Genomic DNA, 21,974 nt, shown 5'->3' with positions numbered 1-21,974 from the left:
TTAGGACATCACTGGGCAGAAATCAAATTGTTCAACTGCATCAGCGTTTTTCAACAGTAATATTATGTGGATTGTTGTGCATTGGTGATGGGTGTTCTCTCTATACTGTATATATCTTAGCTAAAATCTTACTTTAAGGCAGTGTTTCCCAACCTTGGTTCTGGGGGCACACTGTGGCTGCAGGTTTTTGTTCCAACCAGCTTCTGTTTTTAATTGGACTCCTGGGCTAATTAAGTGATTTGTTATTTCCTAAATTCTGTGTTTTGGGAACAATATAGAAATTAGAAAACTAAGTTTGGTATATATATATATATATATATATATATATATATATATATATATATATATATATATATATATATTTATATATACTGTATATATATAAATAAAATGTACAGTTATATGGGAATAATGTACTTTTTCTTTTTAACAATATTTTCATCTTGATTTTCATTCTACTTTTCTAGGTGTTCTAATTGTAGTGGGTCTGATGCTAAAGTACTTGCAGCCTTTGATTATTCAGTGTTGTTTACCTGCATGTCTGCTCTGTTCATTTTTATTATCATTAATAAGATACAACGAAGGGGAAAAACTGCACAGAGAAAGGGCAAAATATAATGAAATCAACAAAAGAGAGTTAAGCATTTAAATCTATAGCAAAAGCAGAAATATTTCTAAATGCCTTATAAATGTAAAAATCATGCTGCTGTGCTTTTCTGAATGTAAAATAAAAGAAAAAAAATAGCTGCTAATTAAATTAGATCAGTGTTATCCGGTGTTGACACTAATTAGGAATCTGGTTGGAACAAAAACCCGCAGCCACAGTGTGCCCCTAGGACCGAGGTTGGGAAACACTGCTTTAAGGAGACAATGCAACCTAAAACTATCAAAATTATTTCAATTCTGTATAGCGCATATAGCAAAATACTTTTGTGACAATGACTAAATGCGTGAAGTCCACGCAATTTCGCCTTATTTCGCTAACCAGTTTCTAACTACATCACACAGTTTTGCATGCTAAGTTGGTCTTGTACAGTAACTCGAAATTACCCTAGCGTGTGTAAGAGTGTGTTCATTAATTTTGTTGTCTTGTCTAAGGGTCGTATCTGCCTTGTGCCAGATACTGCTGAGACAGCATTCTGGTAACTAACACCCAGCAAAGCAGGTTCAGAAGTGAACGCATTGATTTTACTTCTTAGTATATAACGTGATAGACCCTTTGATGTCAATCACTGCCAACAACAACATCTATTGGCTAAGTCCTCCAGTACAATTCCACCAACCAGAGGAATCAACAGTCCCGCCCAGAAAAAAAGTAATAACCTCGGACAGGCAGGCGTGAAGGTTCACGATCGCTGATTAAAACATTTATAATAAACTGATGCTATAAAACCTGCTCGGAAGTTTTGCACCACAAAATCACGTACATATACATGCTCCCAAATTTCTGTCATTTTTAAGCCTTTTTATTTTGCATCGGATCATAGCTTGTAAGATTTAAATATACTGTAACTAGCTGTGCGACGTGCTCGCACTGTACAACGCAAGAAAACGTGCGACTAAATCTCGCGAGATCTTGCCCTAGATCGTGTCCCAGGTTTCGCAGCTGCTGGGGTTAATAAGTGATAAACCAACTATTTCAGGTACTGAGCGTTTCGTTTACTTTATATTTTTTGCTGTTTGTCAAGATATTTTCTTTTGTTTCCTTTGAGTCTTGCTGTAGCGAATAGCATTTAATGAGTCGAACAAATGACCAGGAGCAGCTTTGTTTTTTTGTTAGATGTGCAGGCTTCAATGTTGTCTCTGATTTTAAAGGCCTCATAGTGTCGAACCTGTTTTCACGTCATACGACGCGTTTTAAAGACAATTCACTACAGCTTCCTTATTTTTTTGTTTATTTACGAAAATGTTCGAAATTGTGTTTGAACACTTTGCAACTTTAACCAATAATTGAAAAAATCCTTGCTTTAAAAAAAAACTCCGATTGCATGTGATTGGTATCCTTGGTTCTAGTGCTCTTATGATCGCCAGGCATAGTAATTAATAGTTCATTCAGAAAGAAAAACTCTTTTAAGTTGTAATAAATAGATGCATTTTATGTGCTACCAACCAGTCGCCTGCCACGACAAAAAGGCTACTATTAAATAAAGCGCCAAGGACAGTAGTAGATTACTGAACAATGCTGTCAAAGATAACGGTATGACGAAGACGATTGACCAAGCGGACTGTTTTTATAGCTGCATCCTATGATACAGAGCGGCGTTACTCAGGTGTACATAGAGTGTTGTGTATTTTTTTTAATATTAGTCTACAACAGTATCGTTTCATACCCAAGTTTATAAATCCTGAAGCAGCAACCGAAAAGCATTTTCTAAGTATATGTAAAATATTAGATTTTACTTTAGTTAATTTTACAGAAGTTAAAAAATATAAATAAATATAATAAATGAAACCCCAACACCCCCAACTCGCATAAAAACGTCTGCGCTGCTGTCGTCAACATAGGATTGTAGGAGCATATTAGCAGCACACTATAATTTTATGAAAAATGTCTTCATTTTATGTATTGATTTTTTTCTGTTAAATGTAAGAAATACTGCTTCTCATTTGTGTTTTATGTACTAATTTATCCTGTTAACTTTGCCCTTTGCCCAGTGTGGCCGCTATTTCGTCCTAACCAGCATTTACTTGGTTACTTGCTTCCCAGATTCTGTGTTTTGGTGTCAAACCAGAAATTGCAAAACTGGTTTGCTAAATTTGTACTGGAATGTAGCAATAATTGTTGCCTGTTACTTAGGGATAGTTAAGTGATTTAAAGATTTTTCAACATTTTCATTTTCCAGGTGCAGTATTTTAATTCTATTGCTTATCAACATGTTCGTGGATATGACACTAAAGTAGTTGCAAGCTATCAGCATTCAGTGTTGTTTGTACTGTGTGTCTGGTACAATTTTTGTCAATAATTTCCATTAGGATAGAATTAAAGAAGGGATCTCTTCTGTAAAAAAACAAGTTATTTGGAAATTAAAAAAAGATTTAAGTATTAAATGCTAATCTTTGTCAATTTCTTATGAACATAAACCTCACACTACTGTTCTTTTGTCAATGCAGAAGTATAAAAACACATGACAAATGGTTAGATTAAGTAGAAAAGTGACTCACTGATTGATTGTGCAACTGGCTAGAGTAAAGTCTTGCAGCCACAGTGGCCCTCAGGACTGGTCTTAAAAGGCCTTGAAGTAAAGGTTTGCCAAGGGTTGGGAATCTATTTTGGGTGCATTTGTTATTTATAATTTTCCATTATAATGGTACACTCCTTGATGTGACAGAAAGTTTAAATCTTAAAGCTTTTTTTTTTTTTTTAAAGTTATTTTTAGGAACACACTCATTGTATGTGCCCACTACTCCACTGACTGATGACTACTCTATTCCAAAACGCTTTTTCTGGTACATGTATTTTGTATTCAGATTTTATATATCACCTTACCCAAAAAAACAAAATAAACTATATGTTTTTTTGCAAGCATGTATTCTCCATCTGGATAAACATTTACCTTTCTTCTAGGACTTTCATGATGAGCTATGCTGAAAAGACTGAAGATATAACTAAAGATGAGTGGATGGACAAACTTAATAATGTGCATATACAAAGGGCAGACATGAACAGACTTATCATGAACTACTTGGTAACAGGTAAAAAGTTTGAATAATGATCTTATGTATTTTGTGCAATGAATCCTCCAATATTGTCAGTTGATGAATAGTAAATTGAGAACTAGCTCCTTTATTTTGCCCTATTGTTTTTGTGCATAAACAAATTATATTTGCACAAAAAGGAAGCAGTTAACTGCATACATTTAACTTCCAGCCACCTCCGTATGTCATATCCTCATGACCGTTCCTTACATGAAAAAGCTATTGAATTAGTGGATAAAAAGTACAGATATAAAATAAAAATCTGGACATTAGAAAAATGTATTATCAGAGGTTCTTTCCTGGAATTAAGGACTATAATGTAGGTTGTAATGCACTAAGTGGGGGTTATTTTTGCTTTTGTATGGATTTTGATGTTTTTGGAATGTTTTTAACATGCAACTACAGTACATTGTCTTTAAATATGTTTTTGTATATTTTGGAGGTAGCATCATGTTTTAACCATGTGCAACACTAATTCCAATTTGTCTCTTTGCTGTATAGGTGCATGCATTGCTGAGTGCCAATGAGACAACTGTCTGTGCTTAGCAGTATTTAGTTGTTAATGAAGGTGACAGGAGATTGTAGTGGAGTATATACTTAATTTAAGCTTTAAAAGCTATGCCAAGATGCCTGCTACATTTTATATCTAGTACACAAAAATCCCAAGCATGGCACACCTATTTATGACTTTTACTGTTTCATACTTATTCTAGGATGGTTGAGCTGCTTGTGCATCCCACTCAGTATTGTAGTGAAAGTTGTATTTATTTTCCAGTGCTGCACACTGTGAATGTGAAAAAAGGAGAAAAGAGCTTTTGAGATGTCAAATTATCATCACTTATTACTCACTTATATTAAAATTAATAGTACTGTATATGCTGTAGCGTGTATTGCTTTTGCTGCAGTTTGTTTACACCATTTTAATATGGATATTTAATTTCTATATGATTTCAGAAATTGCCAGAAGAAAGACCAAAATATATTTTTGCTACATTAACATATTCAAACAGCTGTTACTCATACTATTATGTATGTTTTGATTGTTATTGGATAAATGAAACTTCTGTCTTTTTTTTTTTTTTTAACCTGAAAAATCTCATAACACATATTAGAGATGTTTTTGAGTATATGTGTTCTTTTTTTTTTTCTTTTCAATTTTCCCCCAAAACTGGATGTTTAGGTAATGCATTGTTTTTGTGTATGTTTGTTTTTTTTTATTTTTTGGATATCTCCCTGTTATATAAAAAAATCATGGGATGAGACTTTTTCAGAGAGACGAGAAGTTTTCAGAAAGATAATTTTACATCCCACAAGACGAGACTTTGTGCCAAGATAAGAATTGAAACCTAGCAGGTCCAAGTGGGGGTGGAAATAAAAGACAAACAATAGAAGAAGAAAAGACGAAGAGTAGAAGGCAAAGTAGAGCGTCGTAAAGATGTTCAAAAATGTTGCTGCAATACACATGAAGAGCAGGTTAGAGATTATGAAAGTACTAACATTCAAAAGTCTCAGAAAACTGATAGTAAAGATCGCATTAACACTAACAAATGGAAATTATTACTTGGTGAAATAACGGAACAGCGAAAAGAGATCAAATATATGGACATAGGTGATATGACAGAGCTACTACAAGTTTAATTTAAAAAAAAAAAAAAACAATTCAGTCAGGTTTTTATTTGTGATCACTATAAAGCGATGCAACATAGAATCAAAAGAGTTAAATGATCGGACGTATTAGAAATTCTACAGCCAATAATGGATACAAATCCATACGTCCAAAAATATGACTGAGTCACACCACACCATCACTTACAGCTTCATGTGGGTCCCCACTGCGATTGAGTGTTAGTTTTCCACTCCACTGTGTGTGCACAACATCCTGACATCTGTGTGGTGGGTTCCCCTGTGGAGTTTTCACGTTATTGGCAGCCATTATTAGAGTGGTAAACAAGATAAACTTCTAGCCTATAGAAGATCAGGGGCCATGATGAACAATTGGGTTTCTGTAGAAAATCACATGCTAAAGCTCCAGAAGGCCACCCAAATGATGGCACTATTTCTGAGTGTGCCAGGTTTTGACTTGAATGCCAAAAATGTGCTCTGTGGGTTGTTTGGACACTGCATAAGTGGTTTAGGTATATGTTAGTGCCTTGTCCAGAGCTGTTTCCTTCCCTGTGCTCAGGGCTGCTAGGTAAGGCATTTCCTCTCACACTAGAAGAAGCTGGTATGAAAATTTATGTATGTACATAGCTTATTCCAGCTGTGAAATGCAAGAAAAAAGCAACAACAAATTTTTTTTTTGTTTTATAAAGTTGATATTGGTGTGAATCAAATGTTTTTATTCATATAAATACTTTCTTTTAAAAATATGAAGTGTTATATTCATTACTGTTCAGTCATTTGATGGTTCTTTATTACATAAGCAGAATAATAGACATTTATTTTTGGGTTTGTGATTTAGGCACAATAATAGGAAAAACCCTTGGTATTTAAGATGCTAAGGTTAACATGCAATATGCAGTAACTGATACATGAGCTTCCAGTTGTGTTGAGATGGAATTTTTAAGCATTGTTTTGACATTTGATTTGTGTAAAAATGTATTTTGTCAATTACTTTTCTAACCTCTCTGAAGGAGCTAGGTAGTACTTGTAATTCCTGCATGCACTGTTGTTGTACACAATATTCTCTCAGTATTACTTTTCTACCAGTTGAAATTTGGCCTACTTTCAGTCTGATGTAGAATATGATTATACTGAGCAGTCTCCTTAATAAATTCTGAATTGCTCCTGAAAATGAGAATATTGTTCCTTCCTAAATGAGATGTTTTAGTGTAGTGGTGGACACTACCAGCCAAATATAGAAAGTATCTTACATTGAAAGTGAAATGTAGTTAATTCTGCTGTGGAGTAACATTTTGCCCAAGATAATAAAAAAATGATTAAAAGATAGGTTGGATATTTCTAAAGTCAAAATTATTTTTCGTCATTCAAGATTCATTTGCCCTGGAAGTTTTTTTTAAGTGAATCATTATTTTAAAAATGATGTACAATGTACAGTAGTATCTTCCAAGATGCTTCAAACTTAATGTTTCATAAGCTTTAATACTTTTGTTTCATGTTTCTTCAGTTTCTCAATTGACGTTTATTATAAATTGCTAGGGTGACACTTGCTTTAACATAAAAATATGGCCAAAGTATACATGTAACAATATATTTTGAAGCATAGTGTCTCCCAAATTTAAGTGGGGAAAATAACAAATGTCTTTATATACAGTATGTACATATCATGCTTGAGAAAATAACCCACTGAATAATAATAAAATACCTATCCGCTCCTAACAAGAAAAAAGGAACTTTGCAAAGAGGAACTGCTTTTGTCCTTTTCCATGTTTGTGGGTCTATTTTCATGTAATTTGCCAGCATGTTTGCTGCAGATTTCAACTTTACTCTTCATAAAATAACACTGTAGTAATGATGTTGACTGAATTATTGCCATACAGCATCTTCCATTGAAGATTATTATATGATTTTCATGCTTTCTAGGCTTATTTTAAGCATCTGCACCACAAATTAAAATGTAACCTTTTAATGTTCAATTGGAAAATTCATGCAATGAAAACTGCTAATATGTAATTTTTCTATCAATTCAACTTTGTTTTACACTTAAGTTTATTCCTATTGTAGTGTACAGTATTAAATCTGTCTTGTGTTGAACATTTTTAATTTGTGATAGAACTGGATGTACTGGATGTGTGTTGCATTTGTAGAATGACTGAATTACATAATGTACATATACTGTAGATATCATCTGGACTAAGGGGAAGTATTGAACAATCAAATAAAGCTAAAATTTGCTGTACACTAAAACTTTCCAACAGAGTTTATTTGGATGATGCTGAGCATCATAGAATGCATTTTAAGGAAGGTTTAATGCAACATCAAACTTACATTTTTAAGAACTGAACAGTGTTTAAAATATTTTATTTGTTAGCACTAGCGTCTGCTAAATTTATAAATGTTTAATAAGAACTATATAGAGAAAATAGCATTTTAAAGGTCTAGTTTTTACTATGCCTTATATGGGAATGAAGATATTTGTTCCCCAAGAATTTTGATCCTTAGTCAAGCTTGTTGAAATGTGTATGCATATTTTAATTGTGAAATATTCTAATCTCAATAATTGATTGAGGGGCTTATCTCACTAGGTATAATTCTGAGCTGAAGTTAAATGATGTTCCCATGTATTCATAAATTAAAATTTTGAAGGACATTTCTTTTAGCCTTGGAAGATTATAAAATTATAAAATGAAAAGGAACCCTGAATTAGCAATAAAATATTAGTGTAAGTCAACACCTTATGATGAAAATAAAGTGTTCAAATAGGATTTTATAAATGTGATGACTTACTGCCTGAATGGTAGAGCAAAAACCAAAATTTTAAGACTAATCTATAACTGAGGACCCAGCTAGCACTTTATTCTAAGTTTACTAATTGCAGTTACTAATAATAAATACTTGTACTACTGTATTACGTTTTCTAAGCACAGCATGCTTTACTACTTAATGTTCAGTTTATTTCATCTGTGTATTAAGGGGCAGTGCATGATATTTTCATGCTAGATGCTTGTACAGCTCTTACTTTTTAGTTCCTTTATCTTTGTTGAATGTCACAAACCCATGCAAGCTTTTCTAAAACAGTATGTGCATTTAATTGTTCAGATGAGGATGAATTAGTGTTTTTATTAATACTAGCCAACCCGCGGCGTACCATACGCCGCATAATCAGGCCGGTTTTTTAATGATTTTTAAGCACAGGGAGAAAATTAACATTTGAAAAATCTGTAATGTAATAAATCAGCAAGAAAAGCAACATTGTAACAATGCATGGAACGAACCAACACACAATTGTCCGTGCGGCGCTCAGGCGTGGAGGGTGGATGTCAACTCCGCTCCCTTCGTCATGCTAGTCTGCTGATTTCTCGTCCAGTATGCACTGCCTGCTCATGTGCCTACCTCCAACTCGTCACTCGAGTCGTTGTCGTCTTTGCACAGTCCAGATGCACCTGTGACTCACGTAGACTTTTCATTGCTCTGTGCGGTTTTAGCTGCCTCTCTATATATAATCAACCAAGACACCCGACCACGGTGTAGCGAGGTGGGGGAGGGGGGTGTGTACAAAGTGCAGGAGCATCTAAGAAGACGCATGTTTGTCGTGGATGCGAATTGCTGTATGTCGCGTGTAAAACAGATTGCTATGGTGCACGCGGTTGTGCATCGTAACCGAAAACTCGGTTTTTAAAGACTGCTTACTTCATTGTGTATATGACTGTAGGTGAATGAAAAGATGTAACTCTGGAGAAGGCAACATACAATACAGCGTTTTACATGCTGTATACAGCGATTCACATCCGCAACAAATATGAATCTTCTTACATGGTGCTGTCGCGTCTACCCACACTCTCGAAGCACACACACTGCCTGGTCATGTGTCCGCTCGCAAGAGCAACTAACAGAGACCTGCCCACCAACTGTAAACTATGGGATACCCCTCGCAAACTGCTCTTCATGCCGCATACAGTGATTCACAGCCGCGACATGATTTTTCTTCGATGGTCCTGTCACGTCCACCGTTGCACTCGAAACATACACACTGCCTGGTCATGTGCCCGGTCGCAAGACAGCTGACAACTGACAGAGACCCGGCCACCGAGTCTCAGACCATGGGAAACCCCTCGGAAACTGTTTATACGCTGCATACAATGATTCACATCCGCGACAAACAAACTGTTTTACATGCCGCATACAGCAATTTACATCCGTGACAAACATGCCTCTTCTTAGTTAGTCCTGCTGCGTCGTGTGGTGCCTCTGTGTGAACCGGTCAGGCTCAGAGAAGGTCAGCTGCTAAGAGAGCGTCTCGACTGTTGCAGGGCCTGCATTGGTGAAGCAGGTGAGACGGTAATGAAACAGAGGCACAGGGCTTATTGGTTTTTAAAGACTGCTTCCTTCATTGTGTTTTAACCTCAGTTTTAAAGGATTGTTTTAAGGATCCCATGGGATACCCCTCGCAAACTGTTTTACACACTGCATATAGCGATTCACTTCCGCGAGAAACATGCCTATATGAACAGTCAGCGTGGCTCAGAACTGCATGTGGACTCTACGACAGACGAACATAAATGAAGCCATTTTTCCTGTGTCGTCGTGTCCGAGTTGGTGGGCGTGGTTCTGCGAGTTGTCGTCGTATCCAATGGTCTTAAAGTTGGTGGGCGTGGCTCCTTGGGCGTCTCACTTGTCGGCGGCTTAGTGAATCCACGCCCCTTCCGGCATGCTTTCCATGGGTGTCTTGCCTTAGTGAAATATATATATAGATAATTATTACATTTGAAAATTAACTGGATATTACCAATTAAGGTGGTTTACTAATTAAGCAGACTATTTTGTGTATACATTTTATCTAGCTCCATTTGTACCTGTTTGCTGGTCCTTCCTTCTGTTCCATCCTCCAGCTAACAATTATTTAAGTGATGAAAATTTCCCAGACACAGAAAAGTTTGTTTATTAATGCATTAACAATTAACTGGTTTAGTGGTGGATTATTTTACACTTAATGTATAAAATTCATTAATATTGTTTCATTGGTTGATGTGTTTGTATGTTTGTTCATTACTTATATGTATTTCTTATGAAATCTTTCATTATTCCAAATTTGGGCACCCCTTCTTTTAAGGCCACAATGGTTTTTGAAGTATTTAAAGTTACAAGTTTGTCATGTGTTCTCAGTGTAGTGCATTGTGATTCTTACTTGCATTTTATCCAAAAGCTAGGAACATCAATATAATATGAAACCAAAACAATGAGTACATTGAATACAAAATCTGTCCAACATACTGTAAAATTTTGTATGGAATCCATGTAAATTTAACTTTAGTGATCCCACCTGCAATCAGTCAATGGAAGATTTTACAATATAATACTATCAAGTACATTAACTTATGTTTGTGATGTACACAGACATAAATATAGCATAAAATTAACAGGAAAACGAATGAAGTGAAAAACATAAAACACATTGGGTCAAATGAAGTAAACTAGCTGCACAGATGGACAGATTGGTAGAGGGGTAACTTAATACCTGTGTGTGCTTAGTGACCTTTATGGATCTGGGAGTATGTTTGTGTGTGCTGATTTCTTTCTTGTCATCATGCAGCATGGTCACTGGTTTGGCAAACAAGCTATCGCCTATATTCACTAATGTGTATATGTGCCTCCGTGTGCTTAAATGTGTATTTAAATAAATTATCTATCTTAACAACTACTTACACAAAGTTTGTATAGATCAATAGGCCTGGTCATTTGACTAAATGGAGCAGATTGCAAAAATCCCAGTTAAATTAAACAATTTTTATGACAATTATCCTTGGACATATATCAAACTATTTTTAGAAGATGTGGAAAAATGTACTGAACCAAAAACAATAGGCATGAAGCCAGTAACAAAACAAACACAATGAAACCTTCCTGTTGATAGCATAAAGAGTTGTGGTGACACCTAGAAATGTAAAGATTCTGACCGTCTCCACAGATGCAGATGGGAGTATGGTTGGCCTTCTGCTTTCCGAATTTGATGAACAGTTTCATGAAATTTCTAAAATTATTTGAGACATTTTTGTTGTCAGAAGGAAAAATCATCTCCCGATGCCATCTTGTTGAAATACAGAACATGATGGTGTTAACACTGCAAATATATTGATGAAGTTAGAGCTGTGCCTGAACAACAGTCGTACAAATGGAGCAGCAGCTACGCTCAGTATAATACTCTGTTGGAAATCAGGGTGGATCAAGAGACATTGTTAATAGAGTACTTCTAGTTTTTTTTCTGTACTTGACATGACAGTAATACATGTTAATCTTTTTGTATTTAATTTTTTCACTCTTTGTATCTAAATATACTTCTTTTTTTTTTTAGAAGGTTTTAAAGAAGCAGCTGAAAAGTTCCGGATGGAATCAGGAATTGAGCCAAGCATAGACCTTGACTCTCTAGATGAACGTATTAAAATCAGAGAAATGATTTTGAAAGGCCAAATTCAGGAAGCTATTGCACTCATTAACAGCCTTCATCCTGAGTTGCTGGACACAAACCGGTATCTTTACTTTCATCTACAGGTATGGATTTTTTTTCCTATAAACATTTCCTTTTAACCTATGAGGAATCAAGGTTTTAACTAAGTTACAGAGATCTTAAGAGAGAATTTCTGTAGTACTTAGTTCTTTTAAAAAATGTGATACTGAGTATACCTATTTGACACTGATTTTTATTTCCATGTGTTTTCATAAAAAAATATAATTTTACAAGAAACAATTTTCCTATTTCTTATATTCAAAAATGTCTAATTCAAAGACAGATGTACTTTTCAACCTTTTTTAAGTTGCCGTCAGTTCCAGTTTTAAATGAGAGCCTGTGATCCATACTGCTATGCTTCTGCATTGAAGTGATGAACTCTGAGTGTACTGTAGCACATTTAAAGCCAAAGTGTTCAGTAATGTAAACCCACAAAAAGTTACAGGACAACAAATTGACATTGCATTTTAAATTTAAAATTCTACTTTTAATTACCACAAGTTTCTCTGTTCACATAGTGAAAGATACTGTTCAGAGATTCAGAGCAAGTCTTGTTATTTATTTATATATACACATACGTACACAGTGGCATGCAAAAGTGTGGGCACCCTTGCTTAAAACGTCTGTTACTGTGAATAGTTAAGTGAGCAGATGATGAACAGATCACCAAATGGCATACAGTTAAAGATGACAAATTTCTTTTCAGCATTTTATGCAAGATTAGCATATTGTTTTTGTTGTGTATGATTGTACAGTGAAACAACGAAATGATCACCTTTCAAAAGTTTGGGCACTCCAAAATATTTGAGTTCTCGGATAACTCCCCACCCCAAGTCTCAGATCTTAATAGGCTTGTTAGAGCTATGGCTTGTTCACAGTTATCGTTAGGAAACCCCAGGTAACTCAAATTGCAATGCTATTAAATTCTGACTCCTCAAACCTTGTCCCAACATCAGCAGCCGTGGGCTCCTCTAAGCTGCCTAGTACTCAGAAAAATGAAATTATTGTTGCTTACAAAACAGTGTAATTTGTGGTGTAATAATGCTTGTTTTTGGGCATCACATATACTTACACTGGAGTAATATGGAAGGATAACCCATGTAGATATGAAGAGAACATGTAAATTTCACTTAGGTAGTGCCTCAACCCTGAACTCTGGACCTGTGACACCCCAGCGATCAACAACAATATCTTAAGAATCTGTGGCGTAATATAACTATATGATTCCTAAGGTTTTGCCATGCCCATGACTTTTAGGATTTTCTTCCTTCAGAATTTAGTTAATTTATATAGCATTGCTCTAATACCAGCTAGATTGTTGCGTAATACCGTACTGAAATATCATGTTTGAGAACCAGTCATCCATCTTCAGAAATATTTTTTTCTTTTTCTGGATCATGGTGAGCCTGAGCTAGTGCTGATAGCGAAAGGGATTCAAGATGGTAGACAAGCACTTGTCAGCACTAGACAGGTTGTCATTCCTTCAGAGTACATGCACAGTTTAATCACATAATTTTTGAATTAGAAGATTCATTTCAATTTTTATGTAAAGAATAATTCTTTAATTTGAAGTAGTTTATTGTTACTGCAGAGTTGTTTAGATGCTTTTTTTGTTCTCTCATGTAATCATACTAGCAACAACATCTGATCGAGCTGATACGCCAACGGGAAACTGAAGCAGCTCTGGAGTTTGCTCAGACGCAGCTGGCAGAACAGGGTGAGGAGAGTCGTGAATGTCTCACAGAAATGGAGCGCACTCTTGCTTTACTTGCTTTTGACAACCCTGAGGAGTCCCCTTTTGGAGACCTGCTGAACATGATGCAACGTCAGAAGGTGATATTTAGAAATGTTTAAGCCACTTTCATTTCTGCCCCAAATTAACAAAACAGAGAAAACATTTCTCTTCATGTAAAGGCTTTTATTTATTTAGAAATTATGAGAAATTATGACAGTGTTTGAATTAGGATTATTGCTGTGCCAAAAGGTCTAATAAGCCATGGTCTCTGATAGGCTGTAGCCTTTTTTGCTTTGGTGCATCCATTTTGCCTTTTCCTTGACAAGTCTTGTAGCCTGTAATACAGTGAAACATCCCATATGCATGCTTCATCCTCTGCTACCATTGTTTATGGTAAGTATGCTATTCTACTTCTGTCTCCTTGAGGCCATAAGGGTCAATTTTTGCCTCATCAGTCTAGTGATGTCACTAGAATGAATATTTCGGTATCAAGTCAATACTAAAATGCTGAAAACATAATATTAGCTTTTTTTACAGTGTAGTACCAAATGAAAGTTGAGTGGCAGCAAGTAGACACAATAGTTTGCAAGGCACAATAATAATAACAAAAGGTATTACTATAAAAGTATGCATGAAAATGTCTTGCAGTGCTGCAGTACTGAAAAGAAAAATGAAAAAATTGCATCAGGAAGTGCTTTGTGTTTGTGGCAGGATAGTTTTGGTGTGTGATTATTAGACTCATGTTTATCATTTAAAAAAAAAATACAAACCGGATTCCAAAAAAGTTGGGACACTAAACAAATTGTGAATAAAAACTGAATGCAATGATGTGGAGATGGCAAATGTGAATATTTTATTTGTAATAGAACGTAGATGACAGATCAAACGTTTAATCCGAGTAAATGTATCATTTTAAAGGAAAAATATGTTGATTCAAAATTTCACGGTGTCAACAAATCCCAAAAAAGTTGGGACAAGTAGCAATAAGAGGCTGGAAAAAGTAAATTTGAGCATAACGGAGAGCTGGAAGACCAATAAACACTAATTAGGTCAATTGGCAACATGATTGGGTATAAAAAGAGCTTCTCAGAGTGGCAGTGTCTCTTAGAAGCCAAGATGGGTAGAGGATCACCAAGTCCCACAATGTTGCGCAGAAAGATAGTGGAGCAATATCAGAAAGGTGTTACCCAGCGAAAACTTGCAAAGACTTTGCATCTATCATCATCAACTGTGCATAACATCATCCGAAGATTCAGAGAATCTGGAACAATCTCTGTGCGTAAGGGTCAAGGCCATAAAACCATACTGGATGCCCGTGATCTCCGGGCCCTTAAACGACACTGCACCACAAACAGGAATGCTACTGTAAAGGAAATCGCAGAATGGGCTCAGGAATACTTCCAGAAACCATTGTCAGTGGACACAATCCACCGTGCCATCCGCCGTTGCCAGCTGAAACTCTACAGTGCCAAGAAGAAGCCATCTCTAAGCAAGATCCACAAGCTCAGGCGTTGTCACTGGGCCAGGGATCATTTAAAATGTAGTATGGCAAAATGGAAGACTGTTCTGTGGTCAGACGAGTCACGATTCAAAGTTCTTTTTGGAAATCTGGGACACCATGTCATCCGGACCAAAGAGGACAAGGACAACCCAAGTTGTTATCAACGCTCAGTTCAGAAGCCTGTATCTCTGATGGTATGGGGTTGCATGAGTGCGTCTGGCATGGGCAGCTTGCATGTCTGGAAAGGCACCATCAATGCAGAAAAATATATTCAGGTTCTAGAACAACATATGTTCCCATCCAGACATCATCTCTTTCAGGGAAGACCCTGCATTTTTCAACAAGATAATGCCAGACATTCTGCATCAATCACAACATCATGGCTGCGTAGGAGAAGGATCCGGGTACTGAAATGGCCAGTCTGCAGTCCAGATCTTTCACCTGTAGAGAACATTTGGCACATCATAAAGAGGAAGGTGCGACAAAGAAGGCCCAAGACGATTGAACAGTTAGAGAGGCTTGTATTAGACAAGAATGGGAGAGCATTCCTATTTCTAAACTTGAGAAACTGGTCTCCTCGGTCCCTAGACGTCTGTTGAGTGTTGTAAGAAGAAGGGGAGATGCCACACAGTGGTGAAAATGGCCTTGTCCCAACTTTTTTGGGATTTGTTGACACCATGAAATTCTGAATCAACATATTTTTCCCTTAAAATGATACATTTTCTCAGTTTAAACTTTTGTTCCGTGATTTTATGTTCTATTCTGAATAAAATATTAGAAGTTGGCACCTCCACATCATTGCATTCAGTTTTTATTCACGATTTGTATAGTGTCCCAACTTTTGGAATCCGGTTTGTAGTAAAAAGTAAAACACAACCACATAGGCTTTTGATTTTGCCAATTTTATCTAATTATGTTATGTCAGAAATAGATTTGTGCATGCTTTAACACAACGATTTGAACATTCAAATGTTAGTTATATTTGTTTAATTTGTAGTTGATGAGATTAATTACTTTTTAATAGTGTTCTAGTGATAAAGTAGTGAATAGTGATAAAGTAAGAGAAGCTTTGCATTCATTCTTTGATGGGTGTTTACAGATATCTGTCCATGCATCCATCCATTTTCAAACCTCTCATACAACCACAATTATGTGCATAGGACTGTGTAATGTGGTAGGAAACTGTACACTAATGCTAATAACAGTTGCAGAGAGTAAAAACCAAGGTCAGTTTAAACCATTACGCCAGGAATCAAATGAGCTGTCCCATTTCTTAATTCCAAAATAATAATAACACATTTTTCTGATAGTAAAACATACAGTCTACTTTATTAAAAGAACTGCATCACAGAGTATGACCTATTTGAATTATATGTTTGTGAATGTAATGCATTTTCTCAGTTATAATTGATTGAATACAAGACACGTTAGTCCAGTAACACTCTATTTCTTGATTTATACACTGGCTAACCAATAACAAAGTCTGATCACTCGTAAGTTTCTTAGAAAACAGAACAACAAAGGCTGTTTTTACAATTGTGATATTGGATTAACATAAAATTGACAAGTCACTTTATGTGAATGTTTTATGTTAGAACACAAGTCAATAATAATAATATTAAAAAAAAACTTGTTTCACTGGTGTTTTTCTTAATAGGGCAGACTAAAAACTTTTTAATCACCACTCATTTGCCGTAAAAATACATAAGGTGGTTTTTTAGTATAAAAAAACATTCCTTCTGCTGTCTGTTTTCCCATCTGTCACCCTATGTCCACTGTCTCATAAAATGGTGAGCAACAGGATGATATGTATGTTTAGAGAAGGTGTTGTTCTGAAAATGAGCTTCATTTGTTTATTATTTTTGTACACTTTATTAATCACGGAGGGGAAATTGTCTTTTTGTGTGACATCTGGAGGTCAGAGCATAGGGTCAGCCATTGTACAATAATGAAGGCTCTAGTAAGTCTGGGTGCTATACAGCTAAAGGCCCTGTCACCCTTAGAGTACAGGTTAGTGTGGGGCACAACAAGATTGCCAGAATCGGAGGACCTTAATGTGCGAACAGGAGCATAGTGATGGAGAAGGTCACTGATGCAAGGCCATTTAAAACTTTGTAGGGTAATAATAGAATTTTATATTCAATCCTGTAAAACACAGGAAGCCAGTGAAGGCAAAGCTGGATGGGTGTGTGCTCGCTTTTGCTGGTTCATTTTAGGACTCTTGTAGCAGAGTTTTAAGTCAACTGGAGCTGTGATATAAGATTAGAAGTGGCACCTACCAGTAGGGAGTTAAAGTTATCGATGCAGGATGTGATAAAAGTATGGACAGGTTTCTCAGAATTAGAAAAGGAGAGGAATGAGAGGACATGGAATATGTTACGGTGGTAAAAATAAGAAAGTTTTCTTAATGTGGTATGTGGGCGGAATAAGAAAGGGAAGAATCAAAAATGACACCAAGATTTCTTGCATCAAAAGGTTGTCTGATGAAATCACTGTCAAGAGTGAATAGGAAAGAGCTCATTTTTTTTTACGTTGCACTTCAGTGCCAAAAAGATGCAAATTATGGAAAATACATTCAAAATAAACTTGGCCTTAAAGCAAATTAAATTAACACACCTCTCTATTATAGAAATGAAAATTTGTCTGAAAAATTGAGGAATGAGGCACAACTGTAGTTTACAGTCTGGGAGTGGAGGTAATGCAGATTTATCTTAGAGTTCACAGCTGAAGGAAACTGCTCATCTCTGAAAGATGTGCATCTGATATCTATTAAGCAACAACTCTTATAATCCAGCAAGTTCACTGGTGTTTGCAGCTGAAATTATACAAGGGCTAAAGAAAAATAGCCCATCCAGCTTAGTCTATAACAAGGCAGTCCCTTTTTCTTAGGCAAGATTCAAAAGTGTCAGCTAGGTAAGACAATAGTATCTACTGAACATTGCAGATATGAACAAGAAGAATCTGAGGTGAGGTTAACACGTTTCCAAGAACAAAATGCGAGAGTATATAGTTATCTGTGGGTTGTTTGGACGATTACCTTTGTTCTTAGCTTGTTTTTTTGCATTGAAATATTATTTTTTTAAGTCCTATAAACATCACCAAAACAAATTCCAAGCTAATGACGTTAAGGCAATAAACTTTAAATGTCCTTAACCAAGTCAGTTTTAAGGATAACCTGCTTGTGTGAAAGGGGCTTAACAGATTTATCTGTTGAAGGCTGAACACTCTTAAATAAAGTCACCAGATTATGTAGTAAACCTGAGTAATTTTCTTTCACTGAGAATATTATAGTAATATGGAGATGTTAGCAAAATTATTTATTCCTTAAAAAAAATTTTAGAATCGGCTTGTACAATAGTAAATTTATTTAGTGTATACTGTAAATGTGGAATTTTGAATACATATTCCATGTACCCTCAGCATTGCTCAGTCTTTGCTTTCAATAGTGACAAACACTACGTGCAAAACATGTGTGATGGATGTTGAGTTCAGAGAAGCTCCATTGCTTCAATAGTGCTTACTGAAGGCTACAGTACTCTTCTCCCTGTGGCCTTGCTCCAAAATTGAGTTAGTCTTGCTATCTGTCTCTGAACAAATGCTGCTAGTGTCAGTAGCCACTTTTCTCATGGCTTTGTTTCCACATCCACCGATTGAAATGTCACACTCTATATAGAAAAAGATTGAAATAATAGATTCTTTCTCAACTTGTAAACAGATTTTGAATCAAACATTTTATTAACAGAAAGAGATTAGAACTGCTCATAAATTCAGATTTAGTTTGAAGTGTATCTCATATTTCTTTTGAACATTTTCTTCATTCAGTTTTAGATAGTAGCTGTACAAACAGTAGGAAATCTCAGAGATTTATATATTGACCCAGACTTTAGTGAAACACTTTAACTGAACAGAAGTGTATTCCATAAAACACAATAATATACCAGTTGGCTTCCTTGGTGGCTGTTTTTTATGTTGATCTGGAATAATCACAGAATTTTTACTTTGACACTCTAGATTTTTCATGCTAAACATTTGAAAGTTATCCTAAGTAAATTTATCAGTGTTACGTTTTTATTGCACAGTGAACTGGGTACATTTAGGACATACAAAGGTTAAAAAAAAATTAGACACTGTTGCATTCTTGATATATCATTCTGTTCTGGAATACTTTTTGTGTTAAGTTAATTTTTCTGTTAATCGTAAATGTTGAGCAATAAGCACATGTATTTTTTTCTCCCCTACAGGTATGGAGTGAAGTTAACCAGGCTGTATTAGATTATGAAAACCGAGAGTCTACTCCTAAATTGGCAAAATTGCTGAAGCTGTTACTTTGGGCTCAGAATGAATTAGACCAGAAGAAAGTAAAATATCCAAAAATGACAGACCTCAGTAAGGGAACAATTGAGGATCCCAAGTAATTTGAAAGACTGGTGCTGTGTAGCACTGTAGGACTTCAAATAAGGACATTTAAACTTATATTTATATCAGTCTATGACTGGGCACTTTTTTTTTTTTTCCTCCCTTTTTTCCCCCTGGAGGGTGGTTCTTGGCAAAGGACTAAATTTACTGGTTAGTAATAGATGCTCTTGTTATTTGACCGCCCATGTTAAAGACCAAAAAGCATTTTCTCAGTGTTGCACAGATGCCGCAACTTTTTGGTCACATAATCCTTTTTGAAGTATATTAAATGAACGAAAGTTCCTGCTTTTCGAGGAGAAGAGCAGAATCCTGTTCTCCTTTTGTAATGTAATTAGTCTCCTGTACTTTTTTGGGTTATATGTTTGTTGCTTTTGGATTTTATTGCAACCATTACGTATAAGGCCACAATACCGTTTCAGATTTCCAGAAGTGAACATAACAGTGTGTACATATTATACGAATGTATAAAATCATAGCAAGGGAATCTACATCTTTAACAGTAAATAATATGTTTTTGGAGGTTCACAGTGTCTTGTTTCAGAATGTGTGAATCACATTAATGTGGCAGTTTCAGGCATAACTATCACAGCTCATTTTTGTAAAGGTTTATTAGCTAATAAAAACAAAATAATTGTCTGAAAGAAGGAAGGATAAAGGGTTTCATTCTTAAGAAAGTAATCTTGAACATTTATCTGAGTTTACCATTTATTTTGGTAGACATTGACATTTATCATTTTGATTCAGTTGTAGTGATTTGTAAGATATTTGAGATGTACATTTTGCTTAACAAGTAATTCTGGCATGCATTTGCAATACTATATTATATTGTACTGGCAAAATTCCTTCTTTTAAATTTGATTTAATTTTGTAGACACTTTGTAAAAATTTCCCTATATGCTGTATATCTTTGAAGATAGTACTGTGATAAGAGACATCACAGTCCTGCAGACAGATTTGCAATTTTAAATTAAAAATAGTTTGATGTAAAACTTCCACTATTACTGTAATAGGAGTGTTTTGCTGTACATTAAAAAATATAAACCAGTAAAATATTTCCCTTTAGTTAGGATAAAAAAGTGATATTTGGGCCGGGCCCAAGAGAGCCATAGTGATTGCTAGTTGAGATTGCAACAAATTAAAAAATTTCTCCTGGTTTGTCTTAAAAAGCAAGCAAATGTCAATAAAATGGTTCATTGTTATTGACACAGAATGAATAAGGTGCTCTTCTGCAGGCAATACAGTATCATTTGCCTGAGAGTTTTTACTACAGTTAATTGCCATTTAAGCTCATCTTGAACAGGAAAATATGTTCTTAAGTCAATCACTGATGCTGTGTAAACATTTAACAATGGTTTGATCATAAGTCATGTTTTCTACTTTAATAAAGGTTGCTAAATGTAAAAATTTAACTGTATAGTATATTGAAAGTTTGAGGCTTGCTATTTTTTTTGCATTGGTTATTATTGAAGTAAATTAACTACACCACAGTTGCAGTATTGGGCATCCCGTTTGCTGACTAATTGCTGGTAATGTAACATATTAAAAAGTGTAATAATGCAGAATAATTTAGAATTTAGTTGCAGTAAAAACATGTAGATCCTGTGGCTCTTCTATATGTGTTGTGATTTCCACTGGAACAGAGGACAGGACTGTTAAAAATACATTTTAAGCAAACTGCGTACAGAAATGTGAACTGGAGCAAGAAGAATTATTTAAAAACTTTTTCCATACTTTCCTGTTTTGTACTTTTTTATTTATTATTAGATAATTTGCAAAGAATGTTAATGTTTTGGGTTTTTATTGCAATAAAATTTACCTACAATTTTACTATCTCAACTAATACGTATAATACCAGATGATTGCCTTTTTTCGTTTATATGTTTCAAGTTTATATTTTGGTAAGTCAGTTTTTTTTCCAAAAATACCAGGGGCCTCATGTATAATGGCGTACGTAAAACATACTATAACATGGCGTAAGCAAAAGCGGGAAAATTCAGATGCAGGAATCTGTGCGTATGCTAACTTCCACGTTCTTCTGCTACATAAATTCCAATCGGCGTGAAAAATAATGCTCGTGCACACGCCTGCTGTCCCGCCCCAACTCCTCCCAGAATTACGCCTCTTTGAATATGCAATCAATATAAATAGCCCTTAAGCCCAGCCTTCTGTGAAAAGACAATGGGAAAAGCACTGGGGGAAAATATAAATTTCAGCGAATACCAAGTGGAGGCAAGGAAAAACGTACTATTTGTTGGTTTAAACAGTGGTATAATCAACAAATGGAAGTTGATCGAGTGACAGAGTGTCGTAGACACTCAAAAGATCAAGTTCACAAAGTCGCACAGTGTCCGAAATAAAACAGTTGTCACATATGAAAGTCGCCATTTAAAGGCAAGTTGTAGCCCACCGTGTGAGTGCCATATGATAGCTTATTAGGGTACAGAGAGAAAAAAATATAGGCACACAGTGGGGGGAAAAAAGCTTGAAATGTCAACTTTAATCTT

The 21,974-nt window shown here is 35.4% G+C and overlaps 1 protein-coding gene across 1 annotated transcript; it reads left to right on the top strand.

Annotated features, from left to right (window-relative positions):
- Window positions 1-1,530: 1,530 nt before the first annotated feature.
- LOC120514606 (glucose-induced degradation protein 8-B homolog) lies at window positions 1,531-21,310 on the top strand. The gene is made up of 5 exons (XM_039735082.1): window positions 1,531-1,643; window positions 3,566-3,693; window positions 11,666-11,862; window positions 13,454-13,651; window positions 19,296-21,310. The coding sequence occupies exons 2-5, from the start codon at window positions 3,573-3,575 to the stop codon at window positions 19,467-19,469; spliced, it is 690 nt and encodes a 229-aa protein (XP_039591016.1). The 5' UTR covers window positions 1,531-1,643; window positions 3,566-3,572; the 3' UTR covers window positions 19,470-21,310.
- The last annotated feature ends 664 nt before the right edge of the window (window positions 21,311-21,974 follow it).

This window comes from Polypterus senegalus, chromosome 14 (assembly GCF_016835505.1).
Source record: "Polypterus senegalus isolate Bchr_013 chromosome 14, ASM1683550v1, whole genome shotgun sequence".
Classification (NCBI taxonomy): domain Eukaryota; kingdom Metazoa; phylum Chordata; class Cladistia; order Polypteriformes; family Polypteridae; genus Polypterus; species Polypterus senegalus.
This window is presented reverse-complemented; position numbering and strand designations above follow the sequence as displayed.

What these genes read in the sequence shown, in the direction of transcription:
- LOC120514606 (XM_039735082.1), top strand. Translation starts at nt 3,573, where the DNA reads ATGATGAGCTATGCTGAAAAGACTGAAGATATAACTAAAGATGAGTGG. An exon ending in CATGAACTACTTGGTAACAG is followed by an intron (nt 3,694 to 11,665) that starts GTAAAAAGTTTG and finishes TTTTTTTTTTAG; the next exon opens with AAGGTTTTAAAGAAGCAGCT. An exon ending in ATCTTTACTTTCATCTACAG is followed by an intron (nt 11,863 to 13,453) that starts GTATGGATTTTT and finishes TAATCATACTAG; the next exon opens with CAACAACATCTGATCGAGCT.